The following is a 22,361-nucleotide window of genomic DNA, read 5'->3' on the forward strand; positions in this document are numbered from 1 at the left end:
TGAAAATACACAGTACTAAATGTTAAAGCTTATGGCAAATCTGAAATAACTAACATTTTAATTAAAGATAGTTTTATGGTTTTAATTAAATATCTTTTATGCTTCTCGTTTAAATATTTTTTTAAACATAATTCCTTATTGTGAACACTTAACCCAGAGTGATTTTTTGCTTGGTACAGTATTTGTGTATATAAAGTAAACACATTATTTTTGTTCTAATGAAAGTTAGTTTTATCCTTTTATAAAACCTGCCTCCAATGATATTGTAGAAAATTAGGAATTTATCTTGTATGAATCATGCAATTTATTCTGTTCAAACATGTTTTGCAAATACAAACATACACTATTAAATCAGAACAAATGGCATTTTAGCTACCTTTGTTTACAATAATAGACTATCTATATTCTGTATGTTCATTTTACTAAGTCTGTTTTCTATTAAATCTAATCTACACAGATTCTAGATATTTTATTCTCAAAAATACCATATTTTTCAGAGTATAAGACGCACCAGAGTATAAGATGCACCTATGTTTATGGGGAGGAAAATAGGGAAAAGAATCTATTTACCAGATATTCATCTGGTTAGTGTCCTTAGTTAGCACATTATTTTCTCCCCTGGTTATGGCTTTAAAAAAACTTTATTCGGAGTAGCAATGAAAGAGCTTGCAAGCCAGTAAGAGCTGGGAACATCATTAGCACCTGGAAATAAACATTTGGAGTAAGTGGAGCAATGGAAAATACCCTGCAGAGACTTAGGGCTTGGAAAACATTCTTCGCAGAGAGAAACAATGAAAGAGTTTGCAAGCTGGTAAGAACTGGGAACTTTGTTAGCACCTGTTTAGGGCTGTAAAGAAACATTTGGAACAAGTAAAGCAATGGGGGGAAAAACCCTATACAGACAGAGTTTGGAAAACATTCTTCGCAGAGAGTAACAATGAAAGAACTTGCAAGCGGGTAAGAGCTGGGAATATCGTTAGCACCTGGTTAGGGTGGGAAAGGAACATTTGGAGCAAGTTAGACCAATTAAAAAAGCCTGCAAAGATTTAAGGCTTGGAAAGCATTCTCGCAGAGAGAAACAATGAAAGACCCTGCAAGGTAAGAGCTGGGAAGATTGTTAGCAGCCTAGTTAGGGCTGGGGGGGGGGAGCTACATTCAGAGTATAAGACGCACCCAAATTATCAGCCTTTTTAAGGAAGGAAAAAAGTGTGTCTTATACTCCAAAAAATATAGTTTATGCTAAAGGAAAAGATTATACCACTTTTCCTTAAGTGATGTGTATTACAAAAATGTTTCACAATGAGAAGGCAGAAACTCTATCTATAGGGTGTTTTTTTTTCATGTAAGCATGAGTTGATTCCTGTTTATTATTTCAATATGCACAGTAGTAGAGAAGAATGCAGTTTTAGAATCCAGGAAGGAAAGAAATAGGCTTTTTTAGTACTATATACAGTATATAGAAAGAAGAGTAGAATAATCACCATTGCCTTAAATGGAAAAACACTTGGTTTTACATTACCTATAAAGGTGGAGTAGAATTAACAATTATTTTTTAGAAGTAAAATAAAAATAATTTGGCTAAATCCAGACATTGTTCTTGGGTATAATCTTGTTTGAGGAGTCTTGGTTTAATTGTCCTATGTTCCAATGGTCCCTTGGTACTGGATTCATAGTTATGACCTAGCACTGTTGAATGCATTCCCTCCTTTTCTCTATGTTGTATCCAGATAGTTATTAGTTTGGATTATAGTAGCTATGATCACATTACTATTGACTTACAAGACCCCTTACCAACAACAATTATTTTTGGCTATTCTATACAGGGGTGGGTCCTGATTTTCTTTGTTGCCGGTTTGCTGACGGATGTGCCACAGGGGGCACGCATTGTGCACTGCATGTGCACATGAGCAGTACATTAAAACAAATGGTGGCACCTACAGTGCTACGGGAGAACTAGCTCGTGGACTTGGCAGGCCTGGGTCTCTACCAGTTCTAGCAACCCAGGCCACCAAGTTACTACCAGTTCTATAGGACCAGTCCGAACCGTGAGGAACTCATCTCTGGTTCTATAGCTAAGTGTCATAGTCATAAAGTGAAAAAAAATCACATGACTGTGCCCAATTTGGCAGTTCTGCCTGCAGTTGTTAAGTGAATCATCATGGGTCGTAAAGTAGGACATAAGGTGACAAACCACCCCACCCCCTGGCCACATTCTCCAGCTTCTGTGTTGCCTTTGCTTGTTGAAACTGGCCTTGAAATTTGTAAAAGATTTTCACATCACCCAGGGACATTTGATTTCCATAAATGAAGTGTTGGCTGCCAAATACCTGAATTACAATCACATGGCCATGGGAAGGCTGCATCCACAGCTTGTCTGGTCATAAGTCTCCTTCTTTAGACCCTTTTAACTTCAATTGGTCACTGAACAAGTGAATTGTAAGCAATACTCTTATCTGTGATCAAAGAGAATCTTGGAAGCAATCAGAATGCCTTCCGTTCGTTTGCTAGAATACATGGCTACGTGTCTTAAACTGTCCCCTCCTATAACTCTCCGCTTCTTTTACATTCATTTATACTCTCATTCTGCACAATTCTGGCTTGTGGACAGCATTAAGCCTTAATTGCTATTCAGAATTGTATTTTGTTTTCTGCTGATATTCTGGACTAGGGAAGAAGTACAGAGTTTTATTTTATTCCCAACACAATTTAATAAGTTATTTTAAAGAGTTATGGATGTAAATCAGATAGTATCAGATTAACGCAAAATACAATGTTATGTATACAGTATGTTTAGTACTGTGGGGATTCTCTCTGTCTTTTCCTCTCCCACAAAATTTGGAACATAATCAGAGTTTCACATTGAAGGGTAACTAAACATATATAAAATTCTTAAATAATCACATTTTGGATAATAATCCCAAAGTAAATATGTGCAGGTCAGAGAAGATGGATTGGCCTAAAACAGTTCCAGTGCAGTTTCTTACCAGGCTCTGGTTTGGGAAAATTACATTGTATTCCAGCTTATTGTCCTTTGTGTCCTTTGATTTCTGATTACTTCCCTTTGCTTAGACATGGGAGTTCTTGGAAACTGAAGTTCTCTTTATATCAATATACCAGGCAGCTGTTTCTTCCCAAGGTTGCACTCACCTTTTTCCACATCACCCATCTGCTTTTCCGAATCATGCACAGACTTCTCGGAAGGCTTTGGAATGCTCCTAAGCCTCATGAGAAGGCCATGTGTGAGTTGGAGAAGGCAGCACATGGCTTTGTCTGCCTCACATAAGGTCACAGAGAGCTCACCTCATCACCTGCAGCAGGAAGAAAACAGCCAAAGCCTTTGGGATCCTGCAGCGTTGGTAGAGCTCAAAGGCAGCAGGGGCGGTTACGGCTTTGTGCTGTGGTGCAATTGGGTGGTTGTCCATGGTGCAAGAAATGAAATAGCCTTTTACAGTGATGGTGGTGTTGGCAGTATAGTGTAAGGTAGAAGCTGCAAGGTTAGATTAGATTAGATTAGATTTATTGGATTTGTATGCCGCCCCTCTCCGCAGACTTGGGGCGGCTAACAACAGCAGTAAAACAATATATAACAAAATCCAATATTAAAACAGTTAAAAGCTCATTATATAAAAACCAATCATACATACAGACATACCATGCATAAAATTGTAAAGGCCTAGGGGGAAAGTATATCTCAGTTCCCCCATGCCTGGCAGCAGAGGTGGGTTTTAAGCAACTTTTGAAAGGCAAGGAGGGCAAGGTTATTGAGAATGGTGAAGGCTCTACAGTGGCTCTACTGCCACTGCCGCTGAGCAGGGCCGCCCAAAACCTAGAGATGGAGGGGAGGTAGAGAGATGACTGGAGTTGAAGCACACTTGTGGCTTTAAATGTTCGTGGGTTGCTAACCACCCAAATTTTGATCATGTGACCATGGGGGCGCTGCAATGGCCATAAATATGGGGATCATGCATAAATGCCATCTGTTCAGCATTGCCATAGCTTCAGTCTCTGAAGAAAAGGTCTTTAACCAAGATCTACCTGCAAACGAATCTCTGAAAAGACTGCGTCAATGCTCCTTTCACAAGCACACAATTTCAGAAGTGCAGCAGCTGGATGTTTTGTGATACAGAGAAATCTAAACTGTTTCACAATTATGAGTGTCTATGTACACATGCATGTAACAGCCTTAAATTCAACTTAGCTAAAGAGCTATGTCAAGCAATATATTCTGGAAATCTAATATAATTATTGCCTTAATTTTCCTTGTCTCTTGGTTTGAATTACACTTTCCTTTAAAATGAAACCCACTTAGGAGAGGCTAAATCGTTTTCTGCTGTAATATTGTTATAACTGCTTTTACAGAGCTTCCTGTTGTCTTTCTCTTTTTACCCCTCTCTGGGGCATTTGCTGTAGATTAGTCATGTGTATCATTGCCATAGACGCAGTGTGAAAATAACATTGACTCTATTACCTTCTTTCTATGATTATTTAGAAAATGGATTGTTTATTCTCTCTGCTAATGTGAGTATGTGCCAGCCTGCTGAACGCTTAGAACTAGCGTGAATCTTATTTCAAACTGTCAATGTTACCATGGAGTCCCACTCAGTGTGCTTAAATCAGGATGCAAGTGATCTCTAGATAACCACTACATTATAAATAGGGTGAGATGGATAAACAGATTTTTTAGCCTGTCTGTGTTTTCCACACTCTTCTACCAATTATAACACACAAATGGGCAGGCATATCGGTTAAAAAGCAATAATATACCATATTTGCATTCAGAGCTATGAACTGTCAGTATGTATTTTCATACAACTCACTTAAAACTGACCGTAATGGGTTTCTGGGTTTTGCAAATTAATAGCACAATTGAACATATACTTGTTTGGTAGAAAATACCTACTGCATTTCACTTGTTCTTATGCTCTGTAGTGCAAACTAAACATTGTTTTTAGGGACAATAAGCCCTGTTTTGGAGAGGTGGCTTGGCTGAGTTATGTTCATCATTAAAAAACAGTTTGCATAATTCTTAATTGCTTAATTCTGTTCATTTTTTCCTTCATGTTTACATGTTGTCCTTCAAGCTTTCCTCTAAGTGATTTATTTGCTGCCTTCAACATTCAAATTGCAGTGGTTCTTCCCAACCATGGACTTAGCATGATTTATTTGGGCCAATAAACTAAAACCATAAACATTAATTTGGCTTGATGGTAACTGCTTTCGCATCAAATTCTTTAGCATTTTTGCAGAGTTTTTCTTCCTTGCTAAGATTTTGCTTTGCAAAATGTCTTTTTATATCCACATCCTTATCCAGGAAGGATTAAATTTTCTTGTCTCAACTTCACAGCAACCAGATTTTGTTGAGATGGTGTCATCTAATAAAAAAAAACCCCAAAAACTCAATCAGAACTATTCATGAAATACATTAAAGGTTAACTGGTATTCTTATCTTAACTATTCCAATAACTCGACAGATAAATCTGCAGACAGTATCTGTCTACCAGCTCAATGGTTATATTGTTACCAATATTTCTCTAAAACTAAGACTGGATCCTATATTAATTTTTTGCTCCAAAAGGCACTAGAACTTATTTTCAAGTTATGTCTTATTTTCAGGAAAATATGGTCCTAAATGTATCTGGCTGATTATCTTAACTGGGCCTTATTTTTGGATAGGGCTTATACTATGAGCATCCTGAAGAACCATGCTGGGGTTATTTTTAAATTGGAAAGGGATCTTTGTTGAATGAGGCAACCCAGGTAGATTGAATAGTCTCTAAAGGAATGGGTGCCAAGATTGAATTCAAAAAGGCTAAATACATCTAGATTCTTACCAAATATGCAAAAAGCTAAGTGAGGACAGAAGTGTTTGGCAAAATATTTTTTAGGAGAAATTAATGCTCATTTGCATCATCAAAGTGACTTGTTTTGAGCCAAGGTGATGTAGTGATTAGAATGCAGTACTGCAGTGGATAAGTTGATTACTCAGTTGTTAATTGAATCTAGTTTCTCCATTAATTTTGCTTGTCAGAAGGTCACAAAAGGGGCACATGACCTTGGGGCACAGTAACGGTCATAAGTATAAGTCAATTGTCAAGTGCCTGAATTTTAGTCCCATGGTTATGGGGATGCTGCAAAGGTCATAACTATGAAAACAATCATAACTCACTTTTTTCAGTGCTGTCATAGCTTTGAATGGTTACTAAATGAACTGTGGTAAGTTGAGGACTACCTGTATTCTGCTCAATAGGGAGGTTTTGTATACTGAGGGCACACTACAAGTAATAAATAATTTAGACAAAAATCTACTTAGCTACTTAGGCTATCTGCATCTTCTTTCCTTATATGTCAAATAAGTCACCTACTCTGAATGGTCAATGTGAAGGTAAATGAAGTGAGTTGCAATTCTGTTTTACTCTCTAAAGGTGCTCACCAGAAGTAATAAAATGGTAATGAGTATTTTTCACATTGAAAAATAAGCAAAAATGAGTTGTACGATACCAGATTTCTGCTTTTCTACTTTGTCCAAAAGGAAGCTGCAGGCTGATAATACGCCAATCTATTTAATAGGGCTTCTGTGCAATGGATATAAGAGTTGTTACTGCTTCATTAATCTGGTTCTGGAAATTATACATCCTCAGGCAGTTTATAATATTTTCTTCCTAATTCTGTCATTTTTAATCAGTTCAGAATCTGGACTGAAGATATAGCTCTGTCTCCCTCCATATGAATCTCATGCAGAATGGAATAACAGAATGAAGAGTCCCTACTAAGATTTTGAATCTAGCTGACAAGTCAGAGAATAAAATCCACAATGTTGCACTCACAGTCTATTAGTCATTCCTAAACTTATCATCTTTCTGGTTTATGCATACAAGGAAATATTTTTATGTATTCAATGAGCCAACCTCTGAGTCCACCAACGTAGGACTGCAGTTTTTGTTCATTTTTAATTTTATTTATTTATTTATTTATTTATTTATTTATTTATTTATTTATTTATTTATTTATTTATTTATTTATTTTGTCCAATACACAATACATATTGAAGAGAATAGACATGAAGTATTATATATAAAGAAAAGATATAAAAATAGAGGAGAAGATATATGAAAGGAAGAAAAAATATATGATATATGAGATAAGGAGAGACAATTGGACAGGGGACGAAAGGCAGGCTAGTGCACTTATGTACGCCCCTTACTGACCTCTTAGGAACCTGGAGAGGTCAATCGTGGATAGTCTAAGGGAGAAATGTTGGGGGTTAGGGGTTGACACTACTGAGTCCGGTAATGAGTTCCACGCTTCGACAACTAGATTGCTAAAGTCATATTTTTTACAGTCAAGCTTGGAGCGATTAATATTAAGTTTGAATTTGTTGTGTGCTCTTGTGTTGTTGAGGTTGAATTTGAAACATGTTCCTATAAAACTCTTATTTTCAGTCAGAATTTTGAAATACATGTGCTCTTAATTGATCCATAATAAAATACTTTGATTACTAAAAAAGAATTCTGCTTGATTTTTTTTTCTTTTTTCTTTTTCTTAATAGTGGCCAGCATTCAGAAACTTCCTGCAGCATCTGTTCTAACAGACATCAATTTCCCCATGAGAGGAAGGAAAGGAATGGTTGACTGGGCCCGAAACTCCGAAGATAGAGTTGTCATTCCCAAAAGTATTTTCACCCCTATGTCAACAGGTAAAAACTCAGCAGCATTTTAATTTTCTATTTCATGAAATCTCCACAAAGAAAGTTAACTTGCTAACTCATGCATTTGTGGGCTTGTTTCAGCAGTATTTTTGATCAGCTATTTTAAGATTAGCATTATAGTCGCATTTTAGACCTGTTCCTTCTATACAAATCTATAGTGCAAAAGGTGGTTATTGAATCTTAATGATTAGCATTTGCAACTAAACTTCTATTGTTATAACATGGCATTTCTCCATAAAGCAAGGAAAATATATAGCAGAAAGAATGTCAAGCTTATTCTTCGCATAATTTGAAGTTCTTGAGTCTGTGAACATGAAAGCTAATTCCTGGATTTATCTTTTGGGCTTCTCATTAGTTCATAGCTGGTGGTGCCTCCTTATTATAATGCACCTCAAACCTGTTTCTATTTCTATGGGAACCCAGTTGAAGTTGGAAATAATATGGCAACAGCAAAGAATCAGTAGGAAAATCAAGGGGAAAGAGGCACTATTGGAGCCGATGGTCATAATAGATTTAAAATAATAATCATAATGGAGACCAGATGAAAACTATTTGCCTGCTTCAGAGTTCACCCAAATGGCTATTGCAATCTTTGCGTTCCTTTACACATTATAGGAATAGCCATTTCAATTTCTTATGTAAAAAGGGGACTGACATAGTACACATTTATCTGGTTCTTCCTCTTCCCTGCTTCCATATCTGTATGTGAATGATCATGTTCATTATCTATAACTCTCATCTATGAGAAAGGAAGTGATGGACTTCTCACTGCTAAGTTAGGACCCTGTTACAAAATAACCAAAGTTGCCTTGAACGTGGAGTGGAAAAGGAAGAGTTCTCATAATTATGTGGCAATTACATTTCTGTGTGGGAATGGCCTATATTTGCCTTTGTTGCACAACTTTGATTGATGTGTTTTCTACAAATATAAGCTTTTAAAGGACATTATTAGTTAAAATTGACCATGGTTCACTATGAGTTCATTATGGCAAATTGGTTTATTTAACTTTTGCAGTTGGTGGGGTTATTTAAGGACCACTGAGCACTCCAGTGCCTTTCCTGAGGCCAAATAAATAATTGGATTATTAGATTAGGCTATTAGTTATAATAAGTAAGATTATAACACAAAATATCAGTTTAGCAGCAAATGATGAATTTCACATATAATAAGGTTTCAGAATACTCCTAACCATGTGAGAGATTCAGGTCTACAGACTTTTTTCATCCCTAAATGTAAAATCTTATTACATTATTATAACACAATTCACTGGAATATATTACAACTGCAAGCTCGGTTTTCATTAAACAAAATTTTCTATAATGATAAAATACTGTTGCACTTTATCTGTTAATAACAAAGTTGGAGATACTTGGAAAGGTATCATATTTTATCTACATATTTTCTTTTTTCATCCTTTGATTTTAGAACTAGATGAATCCACTGTGTTTGTACTTGGAGCAGTATTGTACAAAAATTTAGAGCTTATTTTGCCGACCTTAAGGTAAGTTATGACTCTAAGAAACAGTTCCAATGGAGTGTCTCTCTAAGATGTGTCCTGTAGAAAACAGGCAGGAATGGAATATAAGGCTCCATTTCTTATTTTTGTCTAAAGAAGAAACAACTAACCTGGTTTGGGCATAAATTTTAAGGCATAGTGTCTTAAGTGCAAATGGGTGTAGGTATTTATAGATGCAAACATGCTTTTATCTGTGTTGCATGAGTGTTTCAATAATGACTAGATAATAACTGAAAGACAGAAGATAAAAAGACAGATGACACTATTATCAGGTAAGATGTAGATATATTTCAACTCCACGCATTTATTTAATACAAAAGCTATTGGAAGTCATAAGCATATGGGGCAGGTGGGGGGGATCTGCTCCCTGTGAGTAATAGCAGTGCCCCTTTCTTAGTGCATTATAATATAATTAGGCACAATAAGTTATGTCAAGATTTAGTCACAGCTGAGTAAGTATAACTGAAAGGTTCAGCCTCCTACTGTGATGGAGAAAAACAGCAACTATTGGCTATTAGACATTTATCAAAAAAATGTTCCATAGAAATCAAAGGGAGATTTGCTCAGAGTGATAGGGCAGTTTTTTCTCAGTCTGTATTATAATGCTTCAACTGTCAAGCACAAATATAAATGAAATCTGAGAAGAATGAAAAACAAGGTGATATCCAGGGAGCCCTCTATACACAACAAGAAGTAAGTGTGGGTACTTAATTGCAGCTTTGTATCTTTTCTTTCTCCTCCCTCTGATGAAGTCTTCACATCAACAGCTTTGTATGGTACAAGACACCCTACATATGCAGAGTGAGAATAACACTACTGGGGGGGAAATTGGTAGATAGTAGAAGAACATTTCCCTCTTCCCCAGCTGTCAAAAGTCTCCTAGGACCACAAAACAACATGTTTTGTTCTCAGTCAGGCTTTGAAGAATAAAAAAAAAAGAGGTTTTGGACAGTGATTATTTGTCCACTAATTCTCTCATGGATTTTACCTTACTAACAAGCACTTAATAGAAAGGTTGGCATAGCATAAATATTCTAGCTCTTGAGGTGTAGAGATTTAACAGGTTTGCTGAAGCCAAATGGGTCTTCTAAATGGAAATTTATCTCAACCCCCTCATATATCCTGCTACATTCCATCAACAAGATGCAAATATAATAAAAAAAATATTGTTTAAAAATTAAATTTTACTCCACGATTCCAGGCACATTTGAACATTTTGTATAAATGGGATTATTTTCTCAGGTTCACTTTCTAGATTTTACAAGTCAAAGTTGGTTGATGCACGCTTTGCCTTCCAAATAAGTGCTTGTTTAATATTCATTTAATTAATGCTAGTTATTAATTATAGGTACATAACAAAATTTTAGTTAACTAGTTGTATCTGCTGCCTTTTCAGAACCATACCAAGTAAATTTTGTCAAAAGGCCATCTGTTTTCATCTATCAAAATACTTTTGGTTCTGAAGAATTAACTTTTTAATATGTTATTTTTGATAAAAAATAAAGGAGCTTTTCATCCCAGTGTGTTTATAGCTTGATTCCTTTATGCAGAGAAAGTCAGATGTTCATAACACTTATTCTCAGTTTCTAGGATTTTCAGTATAATTTTCTGATTAATAACATATTTTGAGAAGCCAATAGCCACTTGATCATATTGTAACACCATGACAACAGTTTCCATGTGGAAAACCTTTTCTACACATACAACTGTTGGCAGCATAGAATCAGGTACCACCTCTCTTCGATTCACGTGCATTTAATACACTGATTCTAGTGCCAGAAAACAAGATTATACTGTATGTACCCTTATCAAACAGGGAAAGATATTATACTATTCTAATGTAGAAACTAGACCCATAATGGCAAACCTTTTTTGGTTCGTGTGCCAAAAGAATATGTGGGTGTGTGCTACCGTGTCCACACGTGCCCGCACCCATTCCTCTGCCTCACATGTGCCCCCCTGCTGTCCCTGCATAGGTGCACAATCCGCCCCCTCCCCAATCCCCGTGCATGCTCACAGGCCTCACTTGAAGCCTGGGACAGTGAAAATATGGCCCAATTGGCAAACCAAAAGTTTGGAAAAACAGACTTCCAGTTTGCTGTTGTGATGTTTTTCGCACTCCAAAGCCTTCAGGGAAGCTTTCTGAAGCCCCAGGGTGCAAAAAACAGCCCAACAGGCAAACTGGAAGTTCATTTTCTGAACTTCTGGTTGGGCGGTTGGAACGGTTTTTTGCATTCTGGGCTTCAGGAAGCTTCCCTGAAGCCTCCGGAGAGTGAAATGCCCAAGGTCAATAATCAGCTGGCCAGTTTGCACATGCGAGCTGGGACTGGAACTGATATAGGGCAATGTCTCAGGTGACCTCTGATATGGCTCTGTGTGCCACTTGTGGCATGTCTGCCATCGGTTCACCATCACAGAACTAGATGCTTTAAAGAAAGATATTCTTCCATTGATTTCCCATGCATGAAAAAAAGGTTTTGTTGTAGAAATTGCAACCTAGCTATATAATCAGATTTGTCTGATTGTCTTCTTGTGGGATCCTTGATGCTCTGTGAGCTTGATTGTTTTATTGCAGATGATGTTACCTACTTTGTTAATGAAACAAGAAAACAGCCAACCTCAGAGAACTCCAAGCCACAAATTTGCTCTATTGCTGTCATCTTTACGGTCACATTGGTGTCATACAAAAACATTCTTAGCTGGATGTCTTTGTGTTTTTTAATAAATATCTTCATCTTCATACGTTTTGAACTGTCTTAATTTGTAATCCCAACAGTGTTTATCTTTTTAAAAAAATGTGTGGGTTTTGTTTTAATAAGCTTTTGAGAAATAAATCGTATTTTTTCATCTTTCAAGGAAAAAATTAAACATCGCACAGTATATGTCTTAAAGTATTCCTTACCTAAATACGTATTTCTTACCTAAATACTATATGTCGTAAAGTATTCCTTAATGTATTCCTTACATTAAAAAAGACACACCGAGTTTTATTATTTTCCTGCATAAATAATCACAATGCTATTCCTTCTTTAAAAGTGTCTTGTTTGGGCAGCAAAGAGTCCTTCATCACACCTCTGTGTGACTTTGTCAATAAGACTAATTTATCAGAGTATGGCATAGTATAAATGTTGTTGCCAACACATTATTGCTCTCCTAGATTTTGTTTTTGCAGTCACTCTAGATTTGTTTCCTGTTTGATGCCCTTTCATGCCAGAAGTGTTTTGAGACATTTCACAAATCCACAAACAATAAATGGAGGCTCATTAAACCAAATCTCTTTGAAAAAAAGCAACAAATTTTGTTTAAAAACAGACAATACTAATTTTTGTTTATTAAAGTTATATCTGTGTTCTGTCGAGCTCTTTGGTAGAATCCTCCCGAAAATTCACAGATACAAATTTTAAACACACACACATTTGAAAATTCAAAACAATGTTCTTTATACCGAAAATTCAAATAAACTAAGCACTCTTTTTGTATAGCAAAGAGCACTCGTCTCCAAACAAACTGGTAATTTGTACAAGTCCCTTATCAGTTCTGAGATACTTAGCTTGCAGCTGTGAGGCAATTCACAATCCTTCTTTTTTCACAAAGTGAAACACACTTTGCTCTGGTTTAGTTTCAAAACGGGGGAAAATCAGCACACAAAGGTCGAAGTCAGCAAGACAGGCACGAAACACAACGATCAGATAATCCTCCACAATGGCCAAACCCACAGGCTGCTATTTATAGCAGCCTCACTAATTACCACAGCCCCACCCAACCACAGGTGGCCTCATTTTCTTTGATAATAATCTCTCAGTTGTTGCTGCCTATGCATCTCTCTCCACATGCGTGGCTGTATCATTAACTCTTGTTCTGAATCCAAGGAGGAGCTAGATTATTGATCTTCTGAGCTGTCTGCCACACTCTCCTCCTCCCTGTCACTCATGTCTTCTTGGTCAGACGAGCCTTCATCAGCAGATCCCACCGGGAGCAAAACAGGCCTGTGGCATGTGGATGTCTCCCCCACATCCACAGTCCTTGGGGCAGGAGCTGGGCCAGAGCTAACCACAACATATCTGTATGGATGTTAAATCCAAAGAGGTTGTGATTATTCAGTTATAAGACTTGATATAATGCATGAAACACACTATTTGTTGATTTACTGAATTGGAACAAATGTGACAGAAACTTTAAAGCTTAATTGGATAGTTTTATGTCTTGTGTGATACACAATAAGAAATCTGCATGCAAAAGGGAGCATGGTGAACGTCACAGCACAGGGAACCCCAAATCCCACCTGTTTGGAGACTTGGAACTGGATTGGAACCAGGTCAGATATGCTGTGTAGGGGCACTGAAGAAGAGATGCATGAGTCGGTGGTCTGGGGGGTTGTGACCCCCCCCCCCCAGGAAGCCAGCACCTTGGCCAGCAGCTGTGGAAGACAACTCTGTCGCCATTAGCTGGGACAGCCATGATCAGAACAATTGAAATGGAGAGATTGTGGATTGCCTGGGTGACAAGATCTAAGCATTTGTGCTGGAGATAGGAAAAGAAGTGTTGAAGCTGGATGAGTGTTTGGCTGATTTAATGACAAAAGAAGAAATTTCCAATTCAAAAGGATACAAAAGAGACTCTAAAATGGAGTGAGCTGTTAATCAGCAATTGGAAATATCACAGAGAGAATTAAAGAAACAAGTTTAAAAGCCCAAATTTGAGGATGTCTTTCTAATTAAACTTGGTGGAAGTTAAAGAGACTGAAAAAGAATAAAGAATTTGAAGAAAATATCTTATAAGCACTAAATGGACTTAAAATACTTTGAAGACTTTTGTAAAAGAGCGGTTTTGTTATATTGGGAACATAACACCATCTGCCGGTTAAAAGAAAATATTGCAACAGACTGTGGAAAGCTCGAATTAACTGACATCTAGGGACTGACCTTGCCCATAAGAAGATAACTAGGAGCTTGAAAGTACTTGAAAGCAGTGGCAGTTGTGCTAGTGTGTTTGATGTGCACAGTTTTGGTGATAGAAGATAAGAGGATTTTAAAATGGATTGGACTGAAATACAAAGAGATAATATGGACATAAGCTCAAGTAAAAAAAAAACTATGAGGGAAGGCTTGAGTCAAAAAACTAAGGATTTGAAGGTTTCAAAAAAAAGTATTTATATTTGTTAAAATCAACTACTACTCTACCAAGAGCAAATAAAACCGAAGGGAAGTTTACTCCATCCACATATTCAAATCAGAGGTCATATACTATTGAAGTGCCAGCTAACTAGCTGGCTCCCTCTTTCTTTCCTCATCTTTATAATCTTCTCTCTCTATCTATACTATATTTCTTTCTCTTTCTTTTCTCATTCTGTCTTTCAACATGACATTTATGATTCAGCTAATAGTTATTATATGTGCTGTTTTCCATTCTATTTTTAATGTATATATTCAATAAAGATTATTTTTAAAAATTCTATGAACTTTGTGAATAGTGAACTTGTCAAGATGGAGGCATGTATCTATGAAGAACTGATTGGGATATTAAAATACATCTATAAAGATATAAAAACTTACCTTTTGGAAATCAGAGGTGAAAAGAAAATAGAAATGAAGTTTGATCATAAAGAACACTTAGAATTTACATTGGTGGAAAAGAAAAATGAAGAAAATCTATTTATTTATTTATTCATTCATTCATTCATTCATTCATTCATTCATTCATTCATTTATATATGCCGCTCACTCCAAATGGACTCTGAGTGGCTAACAATCAGAATAAATACAACAACAATAAAAATAGTTAAAATCTAATAATAAAAATCAATAATAACAATAATATAAAAAACATATATAGTTGTAATCAGCCTAATGCCAGGTCTGCTGGAAAAGCCGGGTCTTAACGGCTTTCTGGAAGACAGGTAGGGTGGAGAAAATGCAGATCTTTGGAGGCAAAATGAAGATGAAAAAAGGACTGTAAATAATAATAAAAAAACAGATTGATGTTTTACAGTGATTTACAGGATTTACAGTGATAAGAAAAGAGTAAGAGGAGAGTATTGGTATCAGAAGAAGCAATTTAAAAATAAGGGGGGTAATTGGGAAAAGAGACTAGGAGGAATTGAGAGTAGACTTACACAAATAATATAGTCAAAAGGAAGAAAAGGAATTTGGAAAAAAGAAGTTATTGACATAAAATTTTGAAAAAGAAAAAGTTAAGAGGAATGGTGGAAAGGGAAAACCTACAAGAAATGGAATTTTTGAGAGACCAAAAGAGAAAGGATGAAAAGGGGAAGGTCCATAGAAAAGAAAAGAAAATAGAATAATTATTTTACATTTAATCGTGTCAATAATATTAGTTGTGTATAAGTGTGTATAATTAATCAGCATAATTATCTTGCTCAAAGATTTCTAATAAATTAATAATTTTATATTAGATTGATGATGGTTTGAATTAAGTTTTGATGATGAAGGGAAAAAAGAATAAAGAAAAGAAGGGAAATAAATCAGACTATGTCAATTATTGGAAAGTTATAAAATTTGAATAATTACTATTTTTCTTTATACGATTTGCTTTTATAAAAGATTTGTAGCTTATAAAATTGATTTAATATTGAAAAGGATTTAAAATAATTACTTAAATTGTTGGAATGTTATAACAGTTGTATAACTCATTTTTAAAGGTCCTTATATATGATCATATAATTTATAAATTGTATTTTTTGTTGTAGAGATTTTAGATAATTAGGGGTTCTTTTTTTCTTTATCGTTATATATTGGGAAGTTGGTAATGTTATTAACAAATGGATGAAGTATAGTGATGAGATTAGAATATTTTTAAAAAATATGGAGAATGAGTTAAAAATTTAAAAAAATGAGTTGAAAGGGAGATAGGACATGGGAAAAGAGATCAGAAATTTAAGGCATTTAGAAATGACAGAATAAAAAAAATTATTTTATTTTTATTTTTTATTTATTTTGTCCAAAACACAATGAGGTTACAGGGGATATACACATAGTACATCAATCAATGGAAGAATAGAGGAGAAGATGTAGGAATAATATAGTAGAAGAAGAGATATAGATACATGTTGATAGAAGATATATAGTGATAGAAGAAAAAGATAGAGAGTTATAGAAGAGACAATGGGACAGGGGATGGGAGGCACACTTGTGCACTTATGCACACCCCTTACTGACCTCTTAGAAGTCTGGAGTCTAAGGGTAAAATGTTGGGGTTAGGGGATGATGAACAAAGATATAAATTGAGGCAAGGGAGGAGTATAGACTAAAATTAAGAGGTACAAGAGATAATGAATATGTCTGGAAGATAATCTATTAAGAGGTACAAGAGATAATGAATATGTCTGGAAGATAAGCTATAGCGATAGATTTGAAAGAAAATTGAAAATTAAAGTTGGTAGACCCGGGAGGAAAAATAGGAGGTAAGGAGGCAGCATTAGAATAACAGGAGAGAGAGAGGGATGTAGATGTAGATGTAGATGTAGATACATAGATATAGATATGGAGATAGATAGATAGATAGATAGATAGATAGATAGATAGATAGATAGATAGATAGATAGATAGATAGATAGATGATAGATAGATAGATAGATAGATAGATAGATAGATAGATAGATAGATAGATAGATAGATAGATAGATAGATAGATACTGTAGATCAGTGTTTCCCAACCTTGGCAACTTAAAGACATTTGGACTTCAACTCCCAGAATTCTGGGAGTTGAAGTCCAGACATCTTCAAGTTGCCAAGGTTGGGAAACACTGCTGTAGATAGATATAACAGATATAGATAAAGGTATAGGTTTGCATTGGTATCCTTCAGTCTTGAAAGACCATGGCATCATAGATATACAGCAGATATGGATAAAGGAAAAGATATAAGTTTAAGAATAGCACCAATTTTGGTATGAAGTTAGGGTTTTCAATTGTTTGTAACTATAAAATGGATTAGAGGTATTCAGGGAAGGATAAGGGAGAGTGAAAAGGAGAGAGGGAGGAGGAAAGTAAGAAAGGAGGAGAAAGGGAGAGGCAAGAGACAGAGATAGAGGAGGGGGAGTAGTATGAAATATAAAAAGAAAACAGACGGAAAATAAAAATTCAAAAGGTGCAAATTTGGAATATTTGTTTATGGCATTTTGGATATAAATGTATAATTATGTATGGTTTCATATTATGGTATAGGTATGGATGTTTATGTAAAGTTAGTGAAAAAATTTAAAAAATCTTTTTTTTTAAAAGAAATCTGTATACACAGGATTTTAATATGATGTTGGATATTTATCATGTGCCTCTGAGGTGCATTGTAACACGATTTCCACACCGTAGAAAAAGATACAGGTTTAGTACTTCATAAAAATAAAAAAAACCCAGCAGATGGCAGCACCTAGCTGACCTAAGGTCATCTAAAAAAAAACCTAGGCAAGATTGCACCTTGATTAATACTTAGAAGGCTACAGAATCAGTTCAGCAGGTGAATTTCATTTCACAGCGGGGTTGTCAGATGCTGTTAGGTTTAGCAATGGAAACACAAACTTTCTGTGAGACAAAATGCTTGTTCTTAATTATCCAAGCTCCACATTTAAGTTGAAATATATACTCCCTCCAAAAGTTCATTTTGCGTTTTCTCGTGAAAACACTGCATTAACTGACAACTGGTAACTTTGTGGAAACTGTATTTTCCAGCTGAAAAGAAATTGCCCAATTCAGCTATACAATGACAGCTATTAAATAGAATGTTGCTTCTTAAGACTGCATTGTGATATGGAAATTATCCATTGGCTTTATCATAATGTAGTTCAGTTTCATAAGGTACACACTGATAATTTATTGAATAGCCTAACTGCTCAGGGAAGAAAAGCTCATTCCTACAGTTAGGAATTTGGCAGAAGTGGTGAGGTGATTATAAAAGGCATCTTAGTTTTGGGGGTTTTTTTACTCCATCATCATGCCTAGTACAATCATTTTTAATCCATATTGGAATCATATGCTTTGATTCTAGTTTTAGAAATGTGTTTGTTTAATTGACTTTTGATGGCTAACAGCTCATTAAAAGAATAAAAAGAAAACAGTAGAATAAAAATACCAATAATGGTCACTAAGAATTAATACAACAGGACAATAGAAAGAAACTGTTCAACATAACCCTAGGAATATCAAAAATGGACACCTAAATATTGTCCCCTTTGTACTGAATCCTCATTATTTTTCCCTCCTTTATGGCAATGGTACCCTTTAGTAATGCCTACCTTGTTTCCCCAAAAATAAGAAATCCCCTGATAATAAACCCAATTGGGGTTTTGAGTGCACAACAATTTCAGGGTTCAAAAAAATATAAGACACAGTCTTATTTTTGGTGAAATGCAGTATCTCTAATATGGGTGAATTCTAACTTACCTTACCACCAGTTTGCTTCCTCCTGTGCCGTATGGCAATCCCTCGTGGGTGCACACATGTGCAGTGCTGAAAATTCCCCCCCAAAAAAACCCACAAAAAAAGCCGAAAACAAGATGGCGGCACATGCACAGTGCCAGAAACCTGGCGTCTGCACATGTGCAGAAAAAAAATCAGCATTTTTTTTAAAAAAATCCTCCCACCCACCCCCAAAAAAGATTTTTTTTAAAAAAAAAAGATGGAAGTGACAGAACTGGCTCCATGATGTCACCAGCAGTTTGCTACCAGTTTGGGTGAACCAGTCCAAACCAGAAGGAACCTGCCTCTGATCTCTAAGCATCCAAGCAAAGTGGTATAATGGCTAAGTGATTTGGTTTCAGATGACCTAGCCCAGATGTAGGCAAAGTTGGCTCTTCTATGACATGTGGGCTTCAACTCCCAGAATTCCTGAGCTAGCATGGTGCTTAACCCTGACCTAGCCCATCAAGACTATTCACCTTTAAAACTCCTTTAAAAGTGAAGGGCTTTGCAACTGATACCTAGGTCCAAAGGCGAAATATCATATATTTCCTAATGAGTCTGATGACCATTAGGTCAAGTCCTGACCTGTAGTGTGAATTCACTGTTGTTGTTGTTGTTTTTAAATACCGAAGTAGCTCATAATGGCACAAAATTACATTTAAACCCCTCATGTTATTGATGAGAAAAACAGAGTTGATTTTGAGGAAACTCTCATTGCTGTCATTCTTATGAATGTTTTTCAATAGATCTTCAGCAAAATGGCCATACCAGAGTTGTACGAAAAATGTGCTTTGTCTAAAACAAATCTCAGGTTTACCAGAAGATTAATGAGTTTATAGGCCTGTGAATATTTATGTTGTGAATCTATTTTTTAATCAATAAATTGTACTTAGTAAAAGGCACTTGGATCAGCAGGAAGAATGTCTTATTCCTGAATGTATTTGACATCATTTTTATAAATTCTTTGGAGGAAAATTGATTTAAATTCCCTTTTAGCTAGCCATGTTTACTGCTGTTCTGTTCGAAAAGACTATACACTTGTACTGTTCCCAGATCTATTTGACCCGGACTGAAAATGGTTTATTTTAGGTACTTAAATTTGGTCTTTTTGAAAACTGTTTTCACTGGGAAACTAGTTTGAACATTTATGCACAAAATGAAATATAAATTGAAATGAAAAAAAATAATGCTTATATTTTTATTCTGCTCATAAAAGGCCCCCCCCCATTTTTTAAATTTATAGGTAGTTTAGCCTGCAAACTGCATAAAATTTTACTGTGGGTTTACTAGTTTCAACATTTCTGAACATAATGATATGAAAATTGAACTGAAAAAATTGATGCTTATTTGTTTATTTTGCTCATAAAAGGGCCACCCCCATTTTTTCAAGTATTTCACTTTATATATTTTTTTAGGCTCCTAATACCAAATATTTTCAATACCTTTGGCATTGAAATACTAAAATGAACATTTCTGATCACAAACAAATGAAAATTGAACTGAAAAAATAATTGCTTATTTGCTTATTTTGCTCTGAAAAGCCCCCCACCAGCCTGTGCGCAATGTTTTCATCCATATATAAATTATGCTTGTGAATTCAAAATTACATAATTATTTTTAGTAAAATTGATTTTCTTCCATAAAATGAGTTGTCTGGCTATCATGTACTTGATTTTCAAAAGGGTATTCCCAATATTTTTAGCCAAATCTATATAAAAACTGAAAATAATGGCACACAGCAAGGCCGAGGGGCAGTGGCTCTTTTCTGAGCAAAAAAAACAAATAAGCATCATTTTTTTCAGTTCATCTCTATTTTTCTTATGATCAGGAATGTTCAATTTATTATATCAATACCCTGGGGGGGGGGGATTTCCAGAGATTTGGAAAAATATAAAAAAATATAAACTGACCTGAAGTGCTCCAACTCCTGGGGGGGGGGCTTTTCAGAGCAAAATAAACAAATAAGCATTAATTTTTTCAGTTCACTTTTCATATCATTATGTTCAGAAATGTTCAAACTAGTTTCCCAGTGAAATATTTTTTCAAAAAAAAGTTGGAATTGGCAGGCTAAAAAAAATGTAAAGTGGCAATATTGCACATAGCCGAAATGTGGTTGGGGCTTTCTGAGTGAAATAAACATATAAGCACCAGTTAAAAATCTTTGGGAATATTTTTCTGATGATCAGCAATGTTCAATTTAGTAGGTTATTAAAAATAGTTTAGGTTTGGAGTCTAAAAGAAATGTAAAGTGAAACTGATTGCACACAGCCATGGGGGGAGGCCCTTTTTCTCAGCAAAATAAACAAATAAGCATCAATTTTTCCACTTCAATTTTCATATCATTATGTTCAGAAATGTTCAAACTAGTAATTCAATGCAAAACGTTTTAATAATATTTTGATTTTGGAGTCCGAAATATATATGAATTGAAAAACCTGCACACAGCGGAGGGGGGGGGGCATTTATGAGCAGAATAAACAAATAAGCATCTATTTTTTCAGTTCAATTTCCATATCATTATGTTCAGAAATGTTCAAAATAGTAATTCAATGCAAAAAAATTCAAAAAAGTTGCAACTGGCAGGCAAAAAAAATTAAAGTGAAAATAGTTGCAAACAGCCGAGGGGGAGCTTATTTCTGAGCAAAGAAAACCAATAAGCATCATTTTTTTCAGTTTATTTCCATTTTTGTAATGATCAGGGATATTCAAACTAGTAATCCCACACCAAATTTAGTAAAATTGTACGCAGTTTGCAGACTAAACTATCTATAAATTGAAAGAAAATTCACAAAAATGGGGGGAGTGGGCTTTTATGAGCAAAATAAAAATATAAGCATTAATGTTTTCATTTCAATTTTCTTTTCATTGTGTGCAGAAATGTTCAAACTAGTTTCCCAGTGAAAACAGTTTTCAAAAATACCAAATTTAAGTACCTAAAATAAACAATTTTCGGTCTGAGTCATACTGACCCAGGAACAGTACAAGTGTGAGGTTTTTTGCCCAGCAAAAACTAAGCCGGAACCCCTAACATGATGCAAAGTCGTGAAAATTCAAGTGTCAGATATACAGGGAAATGTTTTTACAGGGTCTCAAACTTCGATTTGGGTCATAGAGACCCGAACAGAACAGCAAGATCCAAGTTTCACTTTGCTTAATTACATCAAGTTGTAGTTTTAGTGATTGTTGTATTTTTAATTGTTCTTTTTTTCAGAAATTATACAGTTATTAACTCCAAAATTATTGTGGTCACCATACGGCCTGAGCCCAGAACATCAGATTCTTTTCTAGAGATAGAATTAGCTCACCTGGCAAATGTAAGTATTTCTGCTTATTTTCCAATTAGCTGAAGATTTTTAAACAAATAACGTACAGAATTATTTTAACTATAGTCAATTTTATCTCACATGTTTTATTTATTTTTCACTGATTTTGTAGTTTGTGGCTATTTTTATATAATTAGAAGCAATATTTATGCAGTATGGACAGAAAAGACTCCCTAAAAATACAAATTCATCTTATTTTAAATACGAAAGCATGAGGATTTCCATAGCATTGAATGCCTTAGTAGTTCCCATGCATTGTTAAACTGCTCTACTCTAGGAAATCTCCAATATGGTGTATTTATTTAATTTTTGTTTCATTTACTAAAATATTTAAACTACACAACACCAGAAGCTCTGCGGTATAGAGTTAAACATACTATAGGTAGAGTTAAATATATTACAGT

The 22,361-nt window shown here is 35.2% G+C and overlaps 1 protein-coding gene across 1 annotated transcript in view; it reads left to right on the top strand.

The window, feature by feature from the left end:
• ADGRB3 (adhesion G protein-coupled receptor B3) overlaps positions 1 to 22,361 on the top strand; it is a 600,119-nt gene that overhangs the window by 300,152 nt on the left and 277,606 nt on the right. The window contains exons 13-15 of the mRNA XM_070733042.1: positions 7,547 to 7,693; positions 9,132 to 9,207; positions 21,846 to 21,948. Coding sequence (XP_070589143.1) covers positions 7,547 to 7,693; positions 9,132 to 9,207; positions 21,846 to 21,948 — 326 coding nt within the window. The remainder of the gene's footprint in view (positions 1 to 7,546; positions 7,694 to 9,131; positions 9,208 to 21,845; positions 21,949 to 22,361) is intronic.

Source organism: Erythrolamprus reginae, chromosome 1 (assembly GCF_031021105.1).
Source record: "Erythrolamprus reginae isolate rEryReg1 chromosome 1, rEryReg1.hap1, whole genome shotgun sequence".
Classification (NCBI taxonomy): Eukaryota; Metazoa; Chordata; class Lepidosauria; order Squamata; family Dipsadidae; genus Erythrolamprus; species Erythrolamprus reginae.